At 37.0% G+C, this 27,278-nt stretch overlaps 1 protein-coding gene across 3 annotated transcripts in view; it reads left to right on the top strand.

Annotated features, from left to right (window-relative positions):
* Nucleotides 1–27,278, top strand: part of TNPO3 (transportin 3) — a 111,366-nt gene that overhangs the window by 36,087 nt on the left and 48,001 nt on the right. For 2 of the 3 annotated variants that reach the window (XM_070788138.1, XM_019959055.2), the window contains exons 2-4: nucleotides 21,961–22,161; nucleotides 23,146–23,219; nucleotides 24,888–25,044. In XM_070788138.1, coding sequence (XP_070644239.1) covers nucleotides 22,039–22,161; nucleotides 23,146–23,219; nucleotides 24,888–25,044 — 354 coding nt within the window. In that variant the 5' untranslated portion in view covers nucleotides 21,961–22,038. Of the gene's footprint in view, nucleotides 1–9,880; nucleotides 10,042–21,960; nucleotides 22,162–23,145; nucleotides 23,220–24,887; nucleotides 25,045–27,278 lie in introns of all 3 variants that reach the window. The other variant, XM_019959056.2, reaches the window with a different exon arrangement.

Genomic DNA, 27,278 nt, shown 5'->3' with positions numbered 1-27,278 from the left:
GTTTGGGTAGACTCCGGGAGTTGGTGATGGACAGGGAGGCCTGGCGTGCCGCAGTCAGTGGGGTCGGACACGACTGAGTGACTGAACTGAACTGAGTCTCTATAACAGCCCTGCGTCTTCACCATCATCATCATCATCATCATCACTGTTTACAGTCAGTCAGGTCCCAACAGAAACAGATGCACACGTGAAATAGGCTAATTTGAGAAGGGTTTGTTTTATAAAGGTACTATTTATAAAGATGCGGATATAATGTGCCATTAAACATAATATGGAAACCTGTAGCCAAACTGTTAATAGCCCTAAGCCATAAGAAATAAGATAGGGAGTGGTTACTTCTTGAGCTCTCAAGAGGAATATGGAGTTGACTGCCTTGAGAGGAATGGTAGTTTTCATTTGAAGGGCCCTAGCCATCTTGAAGGAGAAGGCAATGGCACCCCACTCCAGTACTCTTGCCTGGAAAATCCCATGGACGGAGGAGCCTGGTAGGCTGCAGTCCGTGGGGTTGTGAAGAGTCGGACACAACTGAGCGACTTCACTTTGACTTTTCACTTTTGTGCGTTGGAGAAGGAAATGGCAACCCACTCCAGTGTTCTTGCCTGGAGAATCCCAGGGACGGGGGAGCCTGGTGGGCTGCTGTCTATGGGGTCGCACAGAGTCGGACACGACTGAAGTGACTTAGCAGCAGCAGCCGTCTTGAGGTGATTTTGCAGGGAGGAAGTTGGAGGAATAAATATCTACACTTTATTCTCCTAACTTCCTCTTGGGATTCCCCATTGGGCAAACCCAACCCTTAACTAGGGAACTCAGGAACCTGTTGATCTGTTCCATAGAGGTCAAGCACGCTGGGGCAGAAAACATGGTAGTGAAGAGCGGAAAAGTGGACCTGGAAAATAGCACAGTCACACGTCATCATTTTACAATTCAGCTAACTCAGCTAACACGTTGGCTTCTTAATTCCCTTCTTTTTCTCTTAGTATGTTCACACTGGTAATCTGTTTCCATTTTTGTTGGAAGAAAACCTTCCCTGAGAGCCCTCTATCTTCCTGCTCCAATCTGATCTGGTTGCTCTCCAGGTCTGTTGCATAACTATTGTCCTGGGATCTCACCATCCTAAGGGAATTCCGTTCTCTTGTATTGGATGCACTGAATCGTGGATCCCATGATCTTTTTTTGGATTACTCCCTGATTTGACAGATAATATAAAAGGGACCTTCATCTCTTCTTTCTCATTGACTTCGTTGGTCTTTTTTCTTGGATCACTTTTTTTACTCTGAGAGTTCTCTGGTGTTCTCCTGGGTGGGGGTGGGGAGTTATAAACTAGCCTGCTGGTGGCATATGGGAGAATCAGCTGGAGGATGGATCTCACCACTAAGTATATAGACTTTATTTAATCTATTTTCAGTATGATACTCCCATCCATAGGTGAGCCTGTTGTCCAAAAGTCCAGAGTTCTACTGTAGTCTCTCCAAACTAAACCTTGAGTCTTTGTGATGGTGAGAGGATAGTTATAGTGTCCTGGTCCCTCAAGAGTCAGGGAGAAAATCTAGGAAACTAAACTGCTGGCAAAGGTTTTTGAACCCATTTCTTTGTTTTCTGTTCCATTTGTTCTGTTTTCTGTTTCTTTCTTCAGATGTACCTCAGTACTTGCAGTTCTTGAGCTTTTCTGGGATTTTGCAAATCAGGGATTTGCCCCCTTTATTGTTGTTGTTGTTCAGTCACTCAGTCATGTCTGGCTCTTTGTGACCCCCTTGGACTGCAGCATGCCAGGACTCCCTGTCCTTCACTCTCTCCTGAAGTTTACTCAAACCCATGTCCATTGACTCAGTGATGCCATCCAACCATCTCATTCTCTGTCATTCTCCTCCTTCCCTCAATCTTTCCCAGCATCAGGGTCTTTTCCAATGAGTCTGCTCTTAACATCAGGTGGCCACAGTATTGGAGCTTCAGCATCAATCCTTCCAATTAATATTTAGGGTTGATTTCCTACAGTTTGCCCCCTTGGCTTCCACCATGCTTATCCCTTCTTCCCTCCCTGCCGGCAGGCAAATTTCCACTTTCTCAGACCTGCTCAGAGGGTTAACCCTCACCCATTAGCTTTCTGGGACTTCTCCAGTGATGCAGTGGTAGAGAATCCACCTGCCATTTCAGGAGATGCAGGAGACGGAGGTTCAATCCCTGTGTCAGGAAGATCCCCTGGAGTAGGACATGGCAACACACTCCAGTATTCTTGCCTGGAAAATTCCATGGACAGAGGAGCCTGGTGGGCTACAGTCCACGGGGTCCCAAAGATAACTGAGCATGTGTGTGCATGCGCGCGCGCGCGTGTGTGTGTGTGTGTGTGCGCTTTCTAGTTTTCACAGTTTTGTTAATATTGTTTATGTTTGCATTCTTTGTTCTTATGGGTTCCCTCACCTTTGGAGGGGGAAAAACTTTTTACTCTAACTTTGGAAGGAACCCTCAGGCAAACTGATGTTTCAGTCAGTTTGATTGAGTTAAGAAGTCTTACTTAGTTCTTGAATTTTATCAAAACCTTATTCCATTGACTGGCCCTTTTCTTTGTTAGGTCTTGTATTTTTCAAGCACTGTCATTCTCTTCTTTCTTCAATTTACCACCATCCCTTCACGTCTGATTTGAAGAACTTGAGCATGTGTATCCAGTTGCTTCTGTCAGATCGCAGTGCTCTGCATCTTATTTTCTGAATTCTCAGGAACCTTGATCTTTTGATTATCCTATGTCTTACTTGTATCCTCGAACTCCCTCTTTACTGGGTCTTTTCTCATCAACACTCACACAAGCTGTAGTATCTCAAAGAAACCAGATGGGTTTTTTGGAGGGGAAGGAGCGGGGAAATGCTACCTTTGTCTGATTTTATGATTGATTTTTTTCTTACCTTTGTGCTTACCTATTACTTTTTCCCAGTCCTATCTTCAAATGAAGAAATTAACCCATCTTTTCAAAACCTAGCTTAAACTCTGTCTAAAGTGTTAACTGATTCTCTTCTGCTGAAATTCATTTCCGCCCCTGCCCCAACACCTAAAGCACTTTAATTGCATTTATCATGTTTTTACCTTTTTGAAAACTTGTTTTGTCTGCCCTAATAGACTGTATATAATATAGATATAGATTATATATATATTATCATCTATATCTATATTATATATTTAGTTTATATAATCTGATATGCATAGTTGAAGGAATAAACCAAGATTATTAAATGATCAAGATGCCTGACACACACAGGTTCTTAAAAATGTTCTTGAACGCATAGCTGCTTGTAGCATCTCCAAAGGGGCAGTTGGATGACTCAGATTTGTCTTTATCTATGAATTTCATTTATTTTTGCTGCGTTTCTCTAACATATCCGTGGGTGACTGAAAATAAACAATATTACTCAGCCTTCTGTTTTCAGTCTTTCAAATCTTCTAAAAGAACAATCTTTATGAGATAAGTTTTTATTACCCTCATTTTATACTTTGAACGACTTGAGTACAGAAAAGGAGAACTTTTTGCCACAACTATCCTGTCTTGAAGTGATCACTAAGTGACATTGTAAGTAAAAAGTGTTTTAGTGTAGTAAGAAATCATGCTAGTATAGTATCATAAGGTTTTAATTTTCAGTTTGAAATTGATAAAGAATTCCTTTGCGGTTCAGTGGTTAGGACTGTGTGCTTTCACTTCACAGGGTCCCAGGGTTCAATCTCTGGTTGGGGAATTGAGATCCCCATAAGCCACATGGTGGGCCCCCGCCCCACACACCAAAAAAAAAAAAAATCTACTTTAGTTAAAAACAGAAGATGTGGTAACTAAAATTATACCAAATAAAGTAGCATCCAAACTGTATAGTCCCTAAGAAAATAACAAGAAAAATTAAATTGGTAAGGAATAGAATCTACCTGGTTTGTTTCAAAACCGCTTTGAATAATAGACGTTTTGAAAAACTATTGTCTTTACTTCCCTCAACCCCATACTTTACTAAACTTGGAGCCATTTAGTATAGTTTTAATGGACCCTAGGGACAGTAGATTTGGTATAAAGGTGCAATTTGGATATGGTTCTGCCCATGCCACACATTAACATCTTTTCTTTCTCTGAGATTTGTATAAAGTAGCCATTTTTAGAAGAATCTACTGTCATTACTTGTAACTTTTTTTCACCACAATTCTTGGAAACAACTGAGAGCCATGTTTTTGTTTTATGTGATAGGCAGATATCACTGATTATCTTTAGAGTGTTTTTAAAGAAAGAAAATTATTGTGAGACATTTTAAAGGAAGCCTGTTTAGCAATGGACTATTTTGAATACCTACTTTCCTTTGTTTACTTCTAAGTAACCAAAATGAGTAGGTGTAGTATTGGAAGGAAAGACCATCTCTTTATAGGGCTAATAAACTGTGCTACTCATTTGTCCTAAATTTTTAACTTAGATTAGAAGAAGGAAACTACCTTTATGGAGACAGTCTGTGGATTAGAGGTTATCTCAGAAGTTTCCTATTTCACTCTCTAGACTGAAAAGGGATCGATGAAAAGAATCCAAAGACATAAATCAACTGGAATCGAATCATGCTCTGATACACTAAGTTGGCATTGGTTTATCACATAGCCTTGAGAATTTTCTTCTAAATATATCTGGAAGGTCATGGGTCATGGAGTATCAGTTTCAAACTTCTTTCCTAGTAATTTTCCTCTTTGGAGTTTCTTGATTCTTTTTAGTTCTAAAACCTAGAATCTTTGATTTTTCCCCTAGCAATGCAGTCATTGATTTGATTCACCTGAAAATCTAGAAGTCTTTTAATGCTTCTGCTCTCATCTTCCAGTCAAGTGACTATGAAACCTGTTTTCTAAAGGCAAACTTTCCAGAAAATAGAAAATGTTCCTGTATTACTTCTGTGGGGTCAGTTCAGTGAATATAGGAATACTGAATGCTTTGCATTGCTGGAAAATGGGAGTATATAAGTGGTAAAAACCAAAGACCTTTCTACTGAATATAATAGTGTACCAGTCTGGTTATGTTGTCTAATATGATTACCATTACCCATATGGCTAATGTGGCTATTTAAATTTGAGCTAATTAAGATCAATGCCTTATTTGCATTGCCACATTCCAGGTCTTAGACAGTGCAAATATAGTCATTTCACGTCCTTGTTGTATTGGAGCTTATGAATGAAGATTTGTGATGGTATTTCTTTGGCCATTGTAGTCTATTATCTGGTGACATTCATCTGTATTTTGATTAGTTTATTTCTCATCTTCCCAGGCTTTCGACCAGTCGATGGTTTGAAACAGAATATAAAATTACCAGGGCACTGCTACATTTTCTAAAAAATATTTATTTATTTGGCTGCACTGGATCTTAGTTGCAGCACACAGGATCTAGGATCTTTGATCTTCGTTGCAGCATGTGGGATCTAGTTCCCTGACCAGGGATTGAACCCAGGCCCTCTGTATTGGGAGCACAGAGTCTTAGCCACTGGACCACCAGAGATGTCCCACTGCTACATTTTCTAACTTAACATTTTAACTATTTTTAGGTATATAGTTCAGTGGTATTAGGTACATTCATGTTGTTGTGCAACCATCACCACAATATGATCAATATAGTTTTATTTCAGTTCATTTCAGTTGCTCAGTCGTGTCTGACTCTGTGATCCCATGGACTGCAGCACACCAGGCTTCCCTGTCCATCGCCAACTCCTGCAGTTTACTTAAACTCATGTCCATTGAGTCGGTGATATCATCCAACTATCTCATTCTCTGTCTTTACTAAAATTTTAAATATAATCATATAAAAATAAACATTTCAAAACGTGCAAAATATTAGAAAGTTAATCAGTGCTACAAACCTAGACAGCATATTAAAAAGTGGAGACATCATTTTGCCAACAAAGGTCCATATAGTCAAAGCTATGATTTTTCCAGTGGTCATGTACGGATATGAGAGTTGGATTATAAAGAAGGCTGAGCACTGAAAAATTGATGCTTTTGAATTATGGTGCTGGAGACTCTTGAGAGTCACTTGGACAACAAGGAGATCAAGCCAGTCAATCCTAAAGGAAATCAGTCCTGAATATTCTTTGGAAGGACTGATGCTGAAGCTCCAATACTTTGCCCACCTAATGTGAAGAGCCGACTCACTGGAAAAGACTCTGATGCTGGGAAAGATTGAAGGCAAAAGTAGAAGGGGTGGCAGAGGATGAGATGTTTGGGTATCACTGACTTGATGGACATGAGTTTGAACAAACCCGGAGATAGTGAAGGACAGGGAAGCCTTGGGTTCTGTAGTCCATGGGATTGCAAAGAGTGGACATGACTTAGTGACTGAACAACAATCAGTGCTATCTCCAGAATTTTTCATCTTTCTAAACTAAAACTCTGTAACTGTTGAAGAATAATTCTCCATTCCCTCCTCTCTTCAACTCCTGGTAACCACCATTCTGCTTTTTTTCCTCTATAAATTTGACTACTCCAAGTACCTTATGAATAGAATAATACAGTACAAACATCACCACCATCCATCTCCAGAACTTTTCTCGTATTATAAAACTGAAAAATTTGTACACATTAAATATGGTTAACTAACTCCCCATTTCTCCCCATAGTCCCTGGCAGCCACCATTCTGCCGTTTGTCTCCATGGGCTTGACTACTTGAGGTACCTCATATAAGTAGAATCCTACAGTATTTGTCCTTTTGTGACTGGCATGTTTCACTTAATGCCTTCAGGGTTCATCCATGTTGTAGATGGATTTCATCCCTTTTTAAGGCTGAATAAGAATGTATGTATATACCGTATATTGTTTATCCATTCATCTGTTGGTACACACTTGGGTAGCTTCCACGTTTTGGCTATTATGAATAATGCTGTTATGAGCACAGGTGTAGAGATATCTTTTGGAATCTCTTCTATTAATTCTTTTGAGTATATCACCAGAAGGGGAGTTGCTGGATCATATTGTAATTCTGTGTTTTTTGTTTTTTATTTGAGGAACCAATGTGCTATTTTCTAGATTTTATAGAATTTTAGACTCTTCCCCACTCCCCGTTTCTTTGACTGCACTGTGTGGCATACAGGATCTTAGTTCCCCAACCAGATACCCATGCCTCCTACAGTGGAAGCTCGGAGTCTTAACTGCTGGACCACTAGAGAAGTCTCATAAGCTCTGTTGAACTTAAAAACAGATGTAATTCTTAGAAAGTTGAGGTTGCTCAGATTGTCTCTCCTGTATTGCCCTACCATGTACCCTGGTACTGAAATATTACCAGAGAGTGTTTTAAACTGGTGAAGTTCTAGAGAGAAGTTTATTTCTCTTTATTGGAAGTTCACAGTACTGCTAATGGGAATAATTTTGTTGTGTTTGGCGTGCAGAAACCCTTGAAAGTATCAATTTAATTTTTTCCTCTTTCTGGTTAGACTTCTCAAAATGAAAATATTATGAAATTTGTGTTTTTTTTCTTTTGGTAAGAAATTTCTGTTAACAGAGTTTATATGTTTCTTACTTTTTTTTTTCCCCAAGCCCAAAGCACTCTTCTTTTCAGTTTTCTCTGTATTAATTGTTACTTGTATTTTCTGTCTCAGCCATTATTAATACCCTTTATACATGACCCTAAAGCAGAAGAATATACTTAGAACTAGTCCTAAAAAGGTATATATTTTTACATAAGCATTCAGAGTTTTCTGACACTATAATGCATTTTTTATTAAACCTTAAGCTAGCATCTCATATTTCTACATGGTTAAAAAACTTGAATCTTCAGCAGGGTATTAGTGTAGCTTAGTATGTCTAATAGTACTCTCATTCTTCAGGTTTATATGAGTTGTTATAAAAAAAACTTGTTCAGATAGGCAGGAATGGAGACCAGTGATTAAAGGAAATCCATTTCCCATATTTTCAGCTTTTAGGAAGCCCTCGTATGGGCTACTCATTTGCTTGAAATGGTTTCAAGCTTGGCATTTTCTACTTCTAAAGCAGGGCTGCCCAGTGTAATTATTAAGGTCCACAGTGAATTGATTTTCAAGAAATGTATGCTTCAGTCACTCCTAACCCAAGTTGATCTTACAGATCCAGACATACGTTTTTTCAGGGCCAGTCTTGAGGGTTAATAAGTCACATGTATAGGTGACTTAGGGTTTTTAATTTGGATAGGAATTCTTTATAGTTGTTGGGAAAAAATATTGGCAAAATTTCTCAGTATCATAATATATGTGACCAACAGCTACAGATTTGAGCCAAAGTTTATTTGACAAAGTTTATTTTATAACTCAGGACTGTTTGAAACGCTTGTCCCAGAAACACTTGGATTTAATCAGAAACTGAGGAGACCACAGTGTGCAGTGGGTGTAGTCATTTGGTCTTCCTGATTCCTCTCACTGAGATCAAGATAGAGTGATATATACGGGCACTGCAGTCTTCCAAAATTGTCTTGAACAGTGTTTGAGTGTTTCTTTTGGAATTTGAGTAGCTTTTGATGTTTTAAATAATTATTTTTAGCCAGGAATCTCTTCCCTCCCATAAGGGAAATAATGTCTCTCTTTTAATTATCTGTTCGGTTATTATGGGGATGGCTGTGGAAATGTAAATTGACTGAACTTATCTCTATAAATGAGCTTTTTTGCTTCTAGAAAAGTAGTTGTTTATGCAAACGTGGGTATTTTATGGTTCTGGGAGCTCACTAAGGGCTTTATGATTATTTTTCACTTAGGCTCTGTGTTTGGAGTTGGGAATTGTTTACTCATTACTGCTGTGGTGAAGGTATTAGCTAAGTTTCATTTCATCATAGTTTCTGTATTTCAGGCCATCTTGCAAAACAAATTATTTTGAAAGATAACAGTTTTAGGTAGTGATAGTTATCTTTTGAGAGCTATAAAATATAAGCTTATAGCTTATATTTTTTTAATATCCATTCATATCATTTTCTCTCCTCACTGTCTAAGAAAACCATTAGAAAGTAACTTGTGACAGACCTAGCAGTTTGTCTTAAATTTGTACAAGTTTCATAATGGATTAGATACAAAACCTTAAGATAGTTGACTGACTTAAAAAATACTTTCTCTTTTTCAGGTTAATAAAACTAGTTTGTTCCTTACCTGTCTCATGAAAATGATTTTTTCTTGATTTGGGAAATTCTGATTTTCTAGCTCTATACTATATTGTTATAGGTCATATGTCTAAAATGTTACATTGTCTGGTTGACAGTGTTTTTTAAGGGTTCTTTTTACTGTACTCTTACCTAGTCTTCCTCTCCTTCCAGGATACTATAAACATTTAATAAATGTATTATTCGTTAATTGAAATGCTTTTAAAAAGTACAGCAACCTGACACATTTATGCTTACTTTTCAAATCCCATTGAAATATTTGTTTTTTTTCCCATTGAAATATCTTTATTTCCAGAATGTAATTTTCTATTTGCTAGAACTTTTCTGTTTTCAGGGAAGTATTCTGAGTAAGTCTACTTAATTTGAGGAGTTTTTGTATAGGATTAACTACCAGCTCTAATCTGCTTCTGATTTTTGGCAGCTAATGAATCCTTAGGCCCCTATCTGGGTGTGGACTTGCATTGTTAAGGGTCTGCTCATTGATTTCTGTCGATTCAGCAGTTTCTGTTGATAACAGCAGAACTGTTATTGTAGAAATGAGTTGGAGCAGTCGTGACTATTAAAGAAAAAAAGAGCAAGTACTTTTAGGATCTGCTGAGTAGTATAATGAAAGACTTGGAGCATGTTAGTCAAAGGATTGCTGGGCCATCGCCTGTTTCATATTCATCACATAGTCATGGAAATGTCTTTTGAAAAGACTCATATAAAGGGCTGTTCTGCTACTGCTTTGTGAAATGGAAGATTGGAATTAGTTGCTTAAATGGAAAATGTTCTCTTGTTGCAGCCTCTTTGAAATGTGCTGCTAGTGGGAGCTGCAGCTTCCTCCTGCTGACTCTGAGCCCCAGGCTTCGGTTGAGATGGTCCTTTCAGAAATGTGGAGCTTAGTTCAAGCCTGGATTTCAGTGGGTAGCACCTGGCATCTGTGGCTAGAAAGTCCTATGAAGTGTAAGTGCTTTATTCTCTCCTTGTAAAGAATCCCTTTTCCTTTCTTCTTTCTGCAGCTTAGCAGAGGGGAAAAGCAGTGAAGTGTACTATAGGCTCTACGGTGTCAGGATTTAGTTGCATTTTCTTAATGATTCAGTGATTAAAACAAGATTGCTTGTTGTTTGGATGCCAACAATTTTTAAACCCTCCTGGAATTCAAAATAAAGGGACAAATTATGACCTCTTAATATATAGTACTGGCAGTATCATCCTGGGTAATTTTTCACTGACAGTTTACTTAGAAGATTGTGATATTCAAGTTTCCCAGGTTTCTTTAGAGGTCACTCTTGTCTTTTATTCTTGTTCCAAAGAACAAATATTTGAAAAGAGAGGCACCATTGACCAGTGGATGGGGCAGCATCAAGATAAACAAGGATGCTTGAAATGACTTGACACATTTACACATGGAGCAGTATGGGAGTTTTCTAGGAATTGTCCTAGGAAATACATATAGCTGCCATCTGAGTTTAGTTAAAAAACAAAAAACTATGATAACATAATGAGCATTAGAAGATGCAGATTTTATATTTGGTTTAGTTGCCTCAGATTACCTGCTTCTCTCTCTCTCTCTCTTCTTTTTTTTTTCTGTTTCAGAAATACTGGTAATATTTCAAAGTAAGGTCATTCTAGAAAAGATTCCCATTTAGGGAAGACTTGTAAAGTTTTCCTCCCCTGAGATTTTTCTGAGATTCTTAAATCTTCAGATTTTGGCTAGGAACATTTTGAGCTTCATTTCATTGCTAAAGCAAAATATATATTGGAAACAAAACCAAGGCTCCATACAAGAAAGGCAAGCAGAGTTCGGCAAATGAGGACTCTGAATGAAAAACATCTCATCCTTTCAGGGCCCTTGTTTTCTTTATCTGTAAAGAACTGGTTTGCTTGTTTTCTCTTGCTCTTTCACTTTCTAAACATTGTGGATTCTGCTCTTAACAATTTACTCCCAATCCAGTAAGTATCCCAGCTACCTAGCAAAAGAGTAGGCTTTGTGTTACGGAAGTCAAAGAGGTGTTGTAGGTTTATGAGATGATAGCATCTTGTCATTTTGCTTCATATTTAGTAATTTAATATGTGCGTGTGTGCTTTGCGTCCAGTAATTTACGACCCTGTGGACTATAGCCCGCCAGGCTCTTCTGACCATGGGATTTTTCAGGCAAGAATACTGAAGTGGGTATTCAGGTAAGAATACTCTAGGGGATCTTCCTGACCCAGGGGTTGAAACTTGGCATCTTCTGCATTGGCAGGGATTCTTTACCCCTGAGCCACGTGGGAAGCCCCTGATTTAATATAGATTTATTTATATTGCTCTATGGCTAGGGAAGTTTTGAAAAATGCAGAAATAATTAAGGTTGTTCTTTGCAAAGAGTCGGACACGACTGAGCAACTTCACTTTCACTTTCACTTTTTCCTTTTGAAGAGCTTATAATCTATTAGAAAAGATGAACAAAGGCCCAAATAATTACAATATAAAGTACTACAATTGAACTGTTGCAGTCAAGGGTACCTCAGTAGTAAGGAAAAAGGATTTCTCCTCCAGTATTTTTCTTTATCTCTGGCTTTCATGAGTTTGAATATGATGTGTTTAGCATTTGTTTGGGAGAGTTGGGGACAGGGTCATCATTCCCTGTTGCCCTCATCTGGGGGTACATGGTCTTCAGCACCTCCAGTGTCCAGTGTTCTCCTTGGTGGGGCTTTCTCAGTGATTGTCATCCCCTGTGGCATTCATGCTCTGTCTTGCATCTGGTGGGTCTTGTGCAGGATAAATTTTTTTACCCTTCCTTCAGTAGTAGGAGACCTCTGTGGTGGTATTCTTATTACAGTATGGTGGGCTTAGACCTTGTGCCCTGCCCTGTAGGGTGGAGGGTTTCTTCTGTTAGCCTTAGTATAATAGCAGTGGGTCTTACTTAACATGTGCCTTGTGGGGTGGGGGGAGGGGTAGGGTGTGTGACATGGTTTGCTGCCCCTCCCACACCAAATAAGACTTTTATTCAGTAGAGGAGAAGGGTCTAGTCAGAGCTTTTTGTATCCTTTCTGCAGTTGTGGCTACTCCTGTCCTCTAGGATTGTGCCACCAAAGAGGTTTTCTCTGGTTTCCTGCTCTATCCCGGTTCTTTCTCCTGAATATTTGGTGGAGTTGCTTGGATAAGAGCCTGTCAGATCAGATCAGTCGCTCAGTCGTGTCCGACTCTTTGCGACCCCATGAATCGCAGCACGCCAGGCCTCCCTGTCCATCTCCAACTCCCGGAGTTCACTGAGACTCACATCCATCGAGTCAGTGATGCCATCCAGCCATCTCATCCTCTGTCGTCCCCTTCTCCTCTTGCCTCCAGTCCCTCCCAGCATCAGAGTCTTTTCCAGTGAGTCAGCTCTTCCCATGAGGTGGCCAAAGTACTGGAGTTTCAGCTTTAGCATCATTCCTTCCAAAGAAATCCCAGGGCTGATCTCCTTCAGAATGCAAGGTTGGATCTCCTTGCAGTCCAGGGGACTCTCAAGAGTCTTCTCCAACACCACAGTTCAAAAGCATCAATTCTTCAGTGCTCAGCCTTCTTCACAGTCCAACTCTCACATCCATACATGACCATAGGAAAAACCATAGCCTTGACTAGACGAACCTTTGTTGGCAAAGTAATGTCTCTGCTTTTGAATATGCTATCTAGGTTGGTCATAACTTTCCTTCCAAGGAGTAAGAGCCTGTGGGTGGTGTGAATTCCCCCTGAGTCTCAGGGATTTTATAGTTCATACTAGCCCACCCTCAGTCTTTATCAGTTGTTAATAATTTTAACTGAACTTTGATTACCTGGTTGTCTGGTGGTCCTCATCTCTTCTTTGTCCTGCCACAGTTGAGCCAACACTTGTCTTCTGTCTCCTTGGAGAGGTGACTTTAATTTTTAGTTTACTTGCTTGTCCTGGGACCTGAGCTTCCTGATCATTTAAGAAAAGTTACTATGGTATTTGATTTTATTTATTGTTACCTGGAAAGCAGTGTTCTTTTGTACTTTCTACATCTTAGGTGGATGTGGAATTCCACTCAGGCATATAGATTCATTTATTTTAAACCCCACGAGATATTGTTGCTTTATATAATCAGTGTTCACAGATATTTACTCACATACTTAGCCTTTCCATTATTATTCTTCATTCCTTCTTAATTTCCATGTTTCCATCTAGAATTATTTTCTTTCTGCTTGAAGAACACCCTTTAGTTTTAGTATTTTTTTCTTTGTTCTATTAGTAATGAACTCTTTCCTATTCTTCTTCCTTTTTTTTTTCTTTTGGTCTCAAAGTGTCTAAATTTTTTGCGTTTTGGAGGGATTTTTTTGCTGGGTATAAGTAACCAACTGACAATTATTTTCTTGATACTTGATTCCCATTTTTTATGTTGGCAAGTCAGCTCTTGGTCTAATTAACTGTTTCTTTAAAGGTAATACATATCTTTTTCTCTGGCCTCTAAGATTTTCCTTTTTGTCTTTAGCAGTTTTTTAGCAGTGTTATTTGATGTGCTTAGGTTTGGTTTTTCTGTCCTTAGGGTTTACAGAGCTTCTTAAAACTGTGGCTTGGCGTCTTTTATCAGTTTGGAAATTCCTCAGCCATTATCTTTAAATATCGGCACCCCCCCCCCCTTTTTTTTTTCATTTTTCTCCAGAGGTTTCAGTTGTATGTTAGATTTTTTCACTTATATCCCATATGTCACTTACATTCTTCCCCTTTTCTACTTTCTATCCTTTTTTGAATTTGTACTTCAGGTCTTATTTTTCTATTGACCTATTTTCTAGCATAGTATTCATGCTATGCTAGCATGAATTTCATATTTCATAGCATAGATTCATGGGGTTGCAAAGAGACACGACTGAGCGACTGAACTGAACTAGCATAGTAATCTTTTTCTGTTGTCCAGTTTGCTGTTTAACCCTTTCATTTGGGTACTAATTTCAGTTAACATATTTTTCAATTCTACTATTTCCCTTTGATTCTTTTTTTTTATAGATTCCATTTCTTAATGGAAATTCCAAATATCTAATTTCTTGAATATGTTAACCAGCTACTTAATTTTTCCCGTTTATTTTGAAAATTCATAACTTGAAAGAATTGTATTGTGAACACTGATTCATAATAAGCTCTCTCCTCAAACTGCCTGTTCGCATTTGCTTTTTCTCTGTTTCTTTTTCTCCCTTTTGGAATCTTTCAGAAGTAAATTGCAGATTTTATAATGCTGTATCCCTAAATACTTTTGCATATTGTTTGTAAGAACAAAGACATTCTACTAAACTAAAATCATTGTCACATTAAAGAAATTGAACATTGATCTACAATTATGTTATCAAATACATAGTTCATATTCATTTTTCCCAGTTGTTTGACAGATTCCTTGCTTTTTAAACATTTTATTTTCCCTAATACAGGATCCACTCAAGGATAATGCATTGTTTTTAGTTGTTACATCACTTTAATTTCCTGTTTTGTTTTTTTTTTTAATGATAGTGATATTAAAAAACAAATTCAGGCCCATTTTATCTTTGTTCTTAATATGACCCACTCACTATTTTGTCTCATTGTTTTCTCGTGATAGTGTTTAGCTTAAGCCGTTTTTGGAAGAATTCTGTATGAATGAAAAATTGTTGTTTTCAGCAGTGAAAGTGAATCACATTGACTCACTTAAAATCTGTTTGTCCCATTACTGGTGATACTAAATTTTATCATTTTGATCGAGACATCACAGTTATTTTAGTTCTCATTTGATAATTGCATTATCTAGATAAGTTATTTTCTATTGTCTGTTTCTACCCCCAACCCCCTCTTTTGCTTTTATTTGATAAATACTGGATATATTGTTCATGAAAAGTTGAGATAATCAGTGATGTTTTTCTCCTGAAGTAATTTCTTTTGTTTCTGACGTGTTTTATCATAGGACAAGATTCCTTTAGTCTAAAAAGCCCTTAGATTTTGATAGGGATTGCACTGAATCTTCCCTGTAGCTCAGATGGTAAAGAATCTTGCCTACAGTGCAGGAAACCTGGGTTCGATCCCTGGGTCAGGAAGATCCTCTGGAGAAGGGAATGGCAATCCAGTCCAGTATTCTTGCATGGACAGAGGAGCCTGGCGGGCTAAAGTTCGTGGGGTTGCAAAGAGTCACGACTGAGTGACTAACACTGCTACTGCTGCATTGAATCTGTAGGGAACGTTGGCCAATTTCAACAACTGTAGAAGTCTGATTTTTAAACTTAGAATGTCTTCATTTATTAGTGTCTTCTTTAATTTCTTTCACAAGTATTTTGTAGTTTTCAGTGTAACAACTTGCTTTATTTCTGAATATTTTGTTCTTTTTGGAAGCTCTTGTATATGTGGTTGTTTTCTTAATTTCCTCTGCACAGCTTATTTATTGTCAGTATTTAAAACAACTGATTTGGGGGTGTTGACTTTGTATATTGCAACTTTGCTGAATTTCTTTATTATTTTTAATAGGTTTGTGGGGAATCTTGAGTATTATCTACATAAAAGATCATGTCATATGTTAGCAATGATCATTTTACCTCTTGTTGTCCAACTGGAATGCCTTTTGTTTCTTTTTCTTGCCTAATAGCTCCGACTAAGAACTTCCAGTACTGTGCTGAATAGAAGTGGGCATCTTCTTTTTGTCCCTGAGTTTTTTAAAGTTTTTTTAAGAGTTTTGAAAAGTTTTCAGTCTTTGAACACCGAAATGATGTTCATTGTGGGTTTTTCATATGTAGTCTTTATGTTGTGACAGTTTCCTTCTTTAATATACTGTTGATTTCGGTTTTCTACTATTTAAGTTTTTTCTTTTTTCCATCAGTATTCCTAAGGGGTATTGTTGATTTGTAAGGGGTTTTTTTTTTTTTTTCCTTGTAGTATCTTTGTCTGGCTTTGGTATAGGGGTAATGGTGGCCTCATAGAATTGGGAAATGTTTCCTCACTTTTTCAGTTTTTGGAGTGAATTTGAGAAGGATTGGTGTTAATTCTTCTTTAAATATTTGATAGAATTCACCAATAAAGTCATCTGGGCTTTTCTTTGTTGGAAAGTTTAGATTACTGATTCAGTCTGTTCACTAATTATAGTAATATAGTCTATACAGATTTTCTATTTCTTCTTGATTCATTCTTGGTACATTGTATATTTCTAGGAGTTTGTCCATTTCATCTGGATTATCCAGCTTGTTAGTGTACAGTTCATAGTATTTCTTATAATCTTTTTTATTCCTGTAAAATTAGTAGTAATGTCTTTACCTTCATTTCATTTCTTTTTTCTTAGTTAAAATCTAGCTAAAGGTCTTCCCAGGTGGCTCAGACAGTAAAAAATTCACCTGTAATGCAGAAGACCGGGGTTCGATCCCTTGGTCGGAATGATCCCCTGAAGAAGGGAATGGCTACCCACTCCAGTATTCTTGCCTGGAGCCTGGCAGGCTACAGTCCATGGGGTCGCAAAGAGTTAGACATGACTGAGTGACTAACACTTTCAAAGGTTTGTCAGTTTTGTTAATCTTTTTCAAGAATCAAATATGGTTTTTCTATGTTCTATTTGTCTTTGTTCTAATCTTTATTATTTCCTTTCCTATTCTAGCTTTGGGCTTAGTTTTTTCTTTTTCCTTTTTTTCTAGTTCCTTAAGATATAAAATTAGGTTGTTGATTTGAGATATATTATTTTCATTTAAGTATATATGTATAGCTATGAATTTCCCTTTTAGCATGTTTTTACTCCATCTTGGATGTAAGTTTTGGTATGTTGTATTTCCATTTTCATTTGTCAAGATGTCTTCTTAATTTCCCTTCTTTGACCCATTGGTAGTTCAATAATTGATATTTAGTTTTTTCATATTTGTGAATTTTCCAGTTTTCCTTTTGTTAATTTCCAGTTTCATTTCATCTTGCTTTATTTATTAATTTGGTTGTGTGGCATCTTAGTCGCCACATGCGGGCTCTTTGTTGCATCGTACACATCCTTCTTTGTGGCGTGAGGGCTCAGTAGTTGCAGCTTGCTGGCTCTAGAGCGCAAACTCAGTAGTTGTGGTGCACAGGTTTAGTTGCCTGGCAGCATGTGGAACCCCAGACTAGGGATCAAACCTGTATCCCCTGCATTGGCAGATGAATTCTTAAACACTGGACCATCAAGGAAGTTCCCTTTTTACATTTATTAAGACTAATTTTGTGGCCTAACATTTGGTTTATCCTGGAGAAATTTTAGCCTTTTTGAGGTACATTTCCTGTTTACTGTACTGGCCCCAACTGGAAATCTGGGCTATTTACCAGTCCTCTTCCTTGGTGAGCTCTGAATTCCACTTTTTATCTCCCCATTCTTGTGAGATTCCCCAAAACTCTTCAGCTTCTTAAGCTTCTTGTCTTCCATTTCAAATACGTATATAAATGCCTTGAGAGGAGAGGTAGAGCCAAATATTAGGCTGAACTCTCCTCTTTCTTGTCTCTGGAATCAGTAGCTCATGTTCTAGATGTTTTGGTAGTTCTGATGTCTTCAAACTAGTTCTTTTGATATTTAATTCATTTTTTTCTATTTGTTTTTGGCTGGAAAATTGGTATAAAACCAGCTAGTATGGTAAAACCAGTGTTGAGATACTTGATTAGTGCTATGAACGTTACAGCTTTAGGTTGTTTAGGGAGCATGTAGTGCATGAAACTAACTCCTATATATTAAAAAGCTTCACTATGCTTTCCAAAAAAAAAAAAAAAGTAATTTAAATTTTTACAAAAAGGATTTTATGATAACATCTGCATCTTCATTTTTTAAATGTATACCTTGGGAATACCTTATATTAGGGCTGCAAATTCATATTTATTCTTAAAGACAGTTCCAAAGGACATGTTAAATAATATTCAGACATCATCAATGGTGCTTGAAAAATAAGTCTTTGCATCCGTACACCCAAGTTAACAGTTCTGCAGAGGGACATAGCTGTTCTGTTTCGTTTTGTCTTTTGGTTCTGCCCTTCATTTTTGAGATCTCTATTTTTAAGGATATAAGGGTATTTGTCAGAAATACAGATAAGATTTATAGAGAAATACAGATAAATATTAATAAGAAAGATACGATTGATGTTTTCGCTAGTTTCTGCCATTCAGATTAAAGCACAACATGACACTGCACCATCAATGCATTTGTCCACAAGGATTCTAACCTGGTGGGTTGACAGATTTCACTAGAGAGAAAGACTTCATACTAGTTTAATCTAATAAGCAGTACTGAGTTTTGTTCTGTTTCTTAAACACAGATATAGGAAAACCACACAAAGCAAATGTATAACTTGTTGAATTACGGTAGATGTTTTGAGTGACTTAATCTTCTTTCTCTCCCTGTTCTGTACAGGACTCTGGGTCATTTGACCTCTTGAGTTTCCCTACAGTCTTGATTTTGTTTATTGCGTAGTTAGGATGCAGTTCTACTTTCCTGTGTATTTCCTGCAGATTGCCACCTGGATCCTGAGGCTTAATGAGGTGCAGGTTTGTTCCTTTGTCCTTGTGGTGATCTGCTCTTTCAACAGGAAGCACATAATATCTGATTGTCTGTCTTCATGATCTACTACTGTGAAACAAATTATCCTGAACTCCCAAGACTTTGTGACTTAAACCAGAAACCATTTCATTGTATCTCATACCTTTGTAGGTCATGAACGTGAGGAAATTCAAGCAGGGCTCTGTGAATGATTCTTCTCCATGAGGCTTCATTTGGTGGATGGACTCTTCTGCACTCTGAGATGACTTCAGTTACATGCTTGACACTCTGGTGGCAATGGCTGGAAGACTTGACTTAGTTGGGCTTCATTTGCTTTCCATGTAGTCTTAGGCCTCTTTCCATTGTCGCTCTAGCAGAGCAGTAGTCTGAGTTTTCTTAATAGTAAATGTTAAAGAATTTAAGGGCTTCCCTTGTGGCCCAGGTGGTAAAGAATCTGAGTGCAGTGCAGACCTGGATTCAGTCCCTGGGTTGGTGAAGATCCCCTGGAGAAGGGAAAGGCTACCCACCCCAGTATTCTGGCCTGGAGAATTCCATGGACCATATAGTCCATGGGGTTGCAAAGAGTCAGACATGACTGGGTGACTTGCACTTCAAAGAATTTAAAACCACCACAGTAACCAATGAATATTTTGGGGAGATAGTTTGTTGTATTGTATCACTTATCCATGAATCTTGCTTGTAGCAGTTATTTCTGAGGTGTTCTAACAGTGGTGATTTTCTATTCCCCTCCTTTCCTTTTATTAACTAGCATTCTTCTGTTAAAAAAAAAAAAGATGTATAATATCCTGCAAATAACCTCCCTCATTTATTTAGTTGTTACTCACATCAGTATGTACTCATGGATTTTGTTTTATTTTTGAGTTATCCAATAGTATCATAATTTGTTACTCCCAGGTTTTGTAGTTTAGGCCATTGAGAGCTTTTTCGGTTAGCACTTATGTCCTTTAGTTTTTAAAATATTTTTCTGGCCTACTTTCCTTGTAGTGATGCTATTCTGCTCATTGTCGTCCCCGCCCCACCCTCACCCCCCATTGCTATATATATGGCATTTGAACTCAGCGGTTTCTTTTTTGTGAAATTAGTTTTTTTTTGTTTTTTTTTTTTTTACCTTTTAGAAGGAGGCATAGCTAAGGGAGTATTTCCAACTTCATAGAGCTTCCTTTTCTGTTGTTTTCAGATAGTATTTACAGATATGTTGGTTTGATTTCTAAGATTTCCTAGCTTTGTTCCTTTCTTTTTTCCCTTTTGTCTCTGTTGTACTTGTTCTGTATGATATTCTTTTCACAGCAGTTTCTCCTCATTTGGGGCCTTGCCCTGACTTCAGTTTCAAGAATTGATAGAGGCTAGATGGTTCCATCTAGCCTCTTATGTAGGCCTGTTTTACTCACTTGCTTTTGGATTGGGCAAAACCTTTCTGTTTTCAGCTGCAGTCTTCAGATGGTTTTTCTGTTTTCTAGTGACTGCCTGTTGACACTTTTGATGTTCTCTCCTCTTAGATCCATTAGATACCTTGTTGTTTCTCTCTACTTCTGTTTTTACTAAGGTTGAAACAGGTCTTACAGATGTCACTGGCATGTCCCCATCCACTTATGTTTTGGGGTTCTTGGAGATAACTAGATAATACCTAGTTTTGTTGTAAATGTCTATAGTGTTTTGGTTTTGGTCTTTAATTGCTCTTGTTTTCATTAAAGCACTTATGGTTATTCTAAGGCTTGCTATTGGCTATTTTTTTAAATATCAATTTGAGCAAGATATATTTTGATGGCATGTTAAAGCATAGGTATGCTTAGGTTATTGGTTAGATAATGAATGGCTAAAAACTATGTGGCTTAGAAGATATTTTATGACATGGTAGTGATAAAAAGTACAAAAAATTAATAAATACATTTTATCAAGAAGGAAGTTAATGTTTCATGCTTGGTTTTCATCAACTTATTACTTGATTAAAGCTAAGTTTTATGTCATTAAACATTGTGAGTTTTAGAGTCTCTTTTCAGTTTACTTTGGGAACTTATATAGGCCATTTCTTTGACTTTCCAATTATCTTTGGAAAGATCTTGAAGAATTGTTGTGTATTACTTGTGAAGTGCTGTCTTCATAAGAAATTAAGTAGATAAATCTATGTGATCTCTCTCTGTAGTTGGCTCTGTTATTGAATTGAGATTGAAAAAAATTTTCAGTCTGTTATTACCAGCCCATTTTAGCCTGTTCCCATGAAGAGGCCGGAGAAGGCAATGGCACCCCACTCCCCTACTCTTGCCTGGAAAATCCCATGGGCGGAGGACCCTGGTAGGCTGCAGTCCATGAGGTCGCTAAGAGTCGGACATGACTGAGCGACTTCATTTTCACTTTCACGCATTGGAGAAGGAAATGGCAACCCGCTCCAGTGTTCTTGCCTGGAGAATCCCAGGGACGGTGGAACCTGATAGGCTGCCGTCTATGGGATCGCACAGAGTCGGACACGACTGAAGTGATTTAGCAGCATGAAGAGGCAGTTTGGTGTAGTTTATCAGTTGTTAATTAGTTGCCTACTTTATACTGAATGAGTTTGTTCCCAGAGTATCTTTCAAAATAAAACTTTTTTAAGTCTTACAAGTTTTTATAACTTGTAAAAAAGAGACCAAATTTACAGAGACCAAATTCTGTGCTTTCATTCTATTTATTATTTCCATAGATGCTCCTGTGAAAATGATTTTAGTAGCATATATAGCACTTTGGCAGATATAAAAACATAAGAAAAGTAAGTATGTGAGATAGTTTTTCTGCTGTTTCAGTCAGCAACTAAATATTGAAATGTGAGTGAGTGAAGTTGCTCAGTCGTGTCCGACTCTTTGCAACCCCATGGACTGTAGCCTACAAGGCTCCTCTGTCCATGGAATTTTCCAGGCAAGAGTGGGTTGCCATTTCCCTATTTAAATATGAAATACCAATGTATTCTCCTATTTATGGATATATTAAGATAGCTTCCAAATACAATTCTCAGAGTGAACAAAAGCTTACTTACTTTAAATGGATAAGAGAAGAAATATCCAACTTATGGTTAGCATTGGGAGCTATACAAAGACATTTTAGTTTTATTAGAAACTTTGAGACATTTTTCTTTATACTCTCCCCCTCTACACAATTAATAATTCTAATCAGCAAGGCTTAGATCTCTTTATTCAATTGATAACTTTCATGCCTTCCTAGAATCAGAAGATTTTAGGTAGTACTTTTGTTGAGCTCAGCCTATAAAAATATGCAGTAGTTTAAAGTTTTGACTGAATTGGTTGGTAATTTATCTTTCAGATTTTTTCTTTCATTATACTTTAGTCTAAATAAGTTTGTATGTGTATTGAGGTTGCATGGCATTAAGGTTGTTTAGAAAAGTAGTTTTTATGACTTTTTTTTTTTTGTCCCTTTTAGGTTCATGCATGGGAGATTTCAGACCAGTTGTTACAGATCCGGCAAGATGTAGAATCATGCTATTTTGCTGCACAGACCATGAAAATGAAGATTCAGACCTCATTTTATGAGCTCCCCACAGACTCTCATGCCTCTTTACGGGACTCATTACTAACTCATATCCAGAACTTGAAAGACTTGTCACCTGTTATTGTAACGCAGGTAAATCCTATGCTTCTCATTAGGAAAATTTGTAAGGCTATTTGGATTTATCAGGTTAATTTTGATTAGCAATGCTAGGCCATGAGAAGTGATGTTAACTTTTTAAAGACTCATTGCTGTATTCTTAGAAGTGAATAGAATGTGAAAAATTTAACGTGAAAAATTTAAATCTTTGTATTTATCTTAGAATTCATTTGATATCAGACTAACTTAAATAACAAAATTGAGGGAGGTGTTTAGGTTTTCACAGTCACGTTATGTGTGTGTGCGCGCATACACACACACACTCTTATTACTTTGTAGATGATAAAGTACTGTCCTGGGTCAGAGGTCTACGTAGTTGCCTTTTTAAAAATCCTTTCTGGACTGATTAGCTATTAAAAAGTCTCATGAATGAAATGGTAAACTAGAGCATCTGGCCTTTCCACCTTAGATAGGGAAATACATTACAAAGGAAAAGTGGACGACACTTCAGTGAATACATACTCACATGTGTTCTCTGCCTGGCATAGAAATACTCTTGAAGAGAAAGGAGGCTTTTGCATAAGACTTCAAGATAAGAAATTAAAGGAGAAGGGATATGGCACTCTATTACTGAGTGAGTCAAAGGGCTGACTGTCAGTAGCTTTGGGTTTTTGACAAAGTATATTTTATAAGTCCATGAAGTTCTATGGTATTGCCAAATAAAAGTAAGTATTGATATAGTCTGAGGAAAATCTACAGTCTGTTCTTTCTGACTTCTTTTTGTTATGTTTTAATTTGGTTTTTCATTTTTAAAGGTTAAATTTTAAATCCCAGCAATTTGTAGTTAGCCCAGAAGAATTTACATGATACATAGCTGTATGAGAAGAAGAGTGGTATCGCAGTCTAAGTTGTCATATTGTTTGGAAGAAATTTAGTTTCTTTGCTTTCCAGTTAATATTATTGGTAACTGTATTTCTGTTCACCTGTCTATTCATTTATTTAATCTCTCTTTTTACTCAGCTGGCCTTAGCAATAGCAGACCTTGCCCTACAAATGCCTTCCTGGAAGGGATGTGTACAGACATTGGTAGAAAAGTAAGTAGCTTGTTTTGACTATATGCTGGCGTTTGGAATTACCATTAACCTACATAGAGAAATTTGTTAGCAAAAGCTGGACATTTGGATTATTTCCCCCAACTTTCCAGTATTCTTGCCAGGATAATCCCCTGGACAAAGGAACTGGTGGGCTATAGTCCCTGGGGTTGCAAAAAGTCAGACATGACTGAAGGGACTGAGCATGCCCAAACTTTTGGCATAGATTTATTTATTATTAACCTTTGTTACAGTATAAGAAAATGATTTAAAATTTAAATACTCCAGAAGTATGTCATGTGGAATGTTAAAGACTCATATAGTTTACACACACACACACACACCCACACACACCCACCCACACTCTTCTTGAATTAACTACAACAAAAAACCTTTGTTATCTTGTGGATCACTCCCACTAACTGTCATATCAATGGTCTTTATAAAGATACAGTCAGAATGTTTATTCTTACTAATTGGGATTCATTTCATGTCTATAAAAAGGACAGTATTATTTTTAGATATATGGAGCTTGCTGCTTTGAATAAAGCATTTCCTCATGATCTTGGCAAGATAATCTTGATATTTGCTTGCATTTTGGCATTTGGTTAGGAAATTATTTTTAAACAAAGTGGATGTCCTTTTTACTACCAACTATAGTGTGTCATTCGGAGAAGGCAATGGCACCCCACTCCAGTACTGTTGCCTGGAAAATCCCATGGACGGAGGAGCCTGGTAGGCTGCAGTCCATGGGGTTGCTAAGAGTTGGACATGACTGAACGACTTCACTTTAACTTTTCTCTTTCATGCATTGGAGAAGGAAATGGCAACCCGCTCCAGTGTTCTTGCTTGGAGAATCCCAGGGACGAAGGAGCCTAGTGGGCTGCTGTCTATGGAGTCGCACAGAGTCGGACATGACTGAAGCGACTTAGCAGCAGCAGCAGCAGTATAGTGTGTCATTAAAACCTTTATGTAGATAGTTTATTTTTTGTTTTAAGAAACTTTTTATTGATAATATTATGCGTGCTCCTTGAAAAAATTCTAGCAGTATGGAAGCTTTCAAAGTAAAAAGCAAATATTTTTGTCTCTTCCTATTCATATATTTTATAAGTAACCACTATTAGTGACTGACTGTATAGCCCTCTAGACTTCCCTTTAAGCATTTTAAAATAAAGAGATGTATATGTGTATTAATATGCATAAACATGTATTTTCTTCAGCTATATGTATTAATATGTTTCATATACTTTTTTCACTTAATTGTGGACATCTTATGTTATGACATAGATACTCATTATAATGTCTGTTTATTCTCCATTGTATGATATCTGTAACCTTTTTTATCCTAATATGAGGGACCTTTACATTTTCCCAGTATTTTTGCTATTATTAAAAAAAAATACTTGTGCATATACATCTCCATGTGTGTGTGAGATTTTTCTGAAAGATAAATTTCTGAAAGTGGAATTGCTGGGTCATAAATTATTATGCAAGTTGAAAGTTTGATTTCTAGATGTCCTTCCAGAAGAGTGTGTCGGGTTTTTCTCCCCTTTAACTATAGTGAGAATTCTACTTTGTTGTCATGGGTTATTCTGATGGCTGTTTTTATCTTATGTGATTGTGTATTTTTGGGCTCTAAATAACTTATAGCTCTCCTCTTTTCTTACCTAGATATAGCAATGATGTAACTTCTCTGCCTTTTCTGCTGGAGATCCTTACAGTGTTACCTGAAGAAGTACATAGTCGTTCCTTACGAATTGGAGCTAATCGGCGTACAGAAATTATAGAAGATTTGGCCTTCTATTCTAGTACAGTAGTATCTCTATTGGTATGTTTGAAATACTGAGTTATTGCCTATGTGCAAAAAGCTTTGGTGGTTATTTTGTAATTCAGTAGCACTATTGTAAAATAGCTTTCTTAGCAAAATTTGGCAATGATAATACTATGGCTTTTATATAACACTTTACAATTAAGAAGTACTTCAGAAACTATACTTTTTGAGCTTCTAAGTAATGCTGTCAGGGTGGTATTGTCTCCATTTTATGAATGAGAAACAGGTTTTAGAATTACACAACTGCTAATTCAGAATTTGAACTCAGGTCTTCTGATTACATATCCCTTGTTCTCCTCCTTCCTGCTACCAGCTGTAGGCTCTTGAGTAAGGACTGTGCTCCAGGAACTGCATATAAATTTAATTAAGGAAAGATCCTCTCTAAGGGATAAATTGAGAGTTTTTGATAGGGTGGTGGTACAGGACTTTACTTGACCTTTGAATAATGTCATAATTATAGAATATACTGTTCTTTAATAAAAAATAGTTAAATGTGCTTGCATCCTTTTTGATTAGGTGGAAATTTTAATGTCCTCAACCAGGGTAGGTAAAGTTACGGTCCATGGGCTGTTTGTAGATGAAGTTTTACTGGGACACAGTCATGCTCGTTCAGTTACATGTTGTCTGTGGCCATAATTTTGGGCTAACAGCAGAATTGAGTAGTTTTTGCAGAGACCATATGGTCTGCAAAGCCTAAAATATTTACTATCTGACCCTTCTGTGGAAAAATTTTGCTGATTCCTGAACTAATAAATGGTATTAAATTGATTATTTAGCCCATATACCATTTTTAGGTTTTGCGTCCAGGTCAATTTCTCGACAGTGTGGTTATAGTAGATTATTTTTCAGGAATGTATTTCAGTATTTCAGCATCATAGAACTTTTCATTTGAAAAACAAAGTTTTGTTTAAAATTGTGTTCATTAGAAGTTCATTGGAAAATTACTTTTTTAAGTTAAATGTGTTTTCAATTAACCATTTATTTTAAAGAAATCGTGTAATAGAAAGTTAGAAAATATAGATAATCAAGTTACATTCAAACCATCTATCACGCTGTTAATCCTTTAGTATGTATCCTCTGTGAACATGTATACAGATTTTGAAAATCCAAATGAGAATATGCTTCACCCACCCTTCTGGAGCCTGCTTTTCCAGTCCTCCAGCTTCATCTTTCCATTTCAGTAAATTTTTGTATCATCTAATAAATACCTAGACCATATTCACATTTCCTGAGTTGGTCCTAACATATTATTTGTAGCATTTTTTCATATCAATAACTAGTCTAGAACCATGCCTTGTATCAAGTTGTTATGATCACAGTCCCCCTTCTTCATTTTTTCAAAATGACACTGATTTGTTGAGACTGGACTAGTTGTTTTATAAAGCATCTTCTTACTTCCTGGATTGTCTTTGTGTCATTTAGTTTGTTTTTCTGTTCTCTATAATTCCTCTAATCGGAAGTTACATCTAAAGCAGCCCTACTCAGTAGGAATTCCTCAAGAGAATTAAGCCTTAAATGCCCTAAGGCATCTACAGTTTCTCCTATATACCATTCACAGGATGATTGAGAAAATAGACACTCAAATCATTTTCTGCAGGACTTAATTCTTTCCCAGGAACCTGGTAAGAAAGACTGAAAGACTTTGATAGGTTAGTTTTAAAAGGTTAAATATTTTTAGCTAGAAAACAACTTAGATATTTCCTGCTGCAATTTATCAGAAGATATACGTTTTGGTTGACCTTCTAAAAGCATCACTTTGGTTAGTGATGCTGTGCTAGGATTGACTAGATTAGAATGATGACAGTTTGATTCTTCCATTTATAAAGTTTGTTTCTCCCCTTACAATATAATGCAGTTTGTATGAATGTTAAATTCTAAGTTTATAATCCTTACCTTAATAATTCCATCGTGGTTTGCAAAATAAAGTTTTGCTAATTCTTTCTTTCTACATGTATATTAACATTCTTCTAAGTTCCCACTAGAAAGGCAGGATGAATCTTTAATTTTTGATTATTCTGTTTTCTCTATAAGGATTTTGTTTTTAAGATTACTTAAATGTTACTTTTTCCCCTTGACTTTCTCTTTATGGTGTATTATGGGCCCATGAGTTTCATTGATTCAGGGTCTTTGCTTAAGTTATCCTTTTGATGCTTTAAATGTTACGACTTTGGCCACTGGAGCACATCTTTATTTCCTCACAGAAAAAGGTAACTAGTAATCATCTAGTTACT

Source organism: Bos indicus, chromosome 4 (assembly GCF_029378745.1).
Source record: "Bos indicus isolate NIAB-ARS_2022 breed Sahiwal x Tharparkar chromosome 4, NIAB-ARS_B.indTharparkar_mat_pri_1.0, whole genome shotgun sequence".
Taxonomy (NCBI): Eukaryota; Metazoa; Chordata; class Mammalia; order Artiodactyla; family Bovidae; genus Bos; species Bos indicus.
The sequence above is the reverse complement of the archived record's forward strand: the minus strand, read 5'-3'. Positions and strand labels throughout refer to the sequence as shown.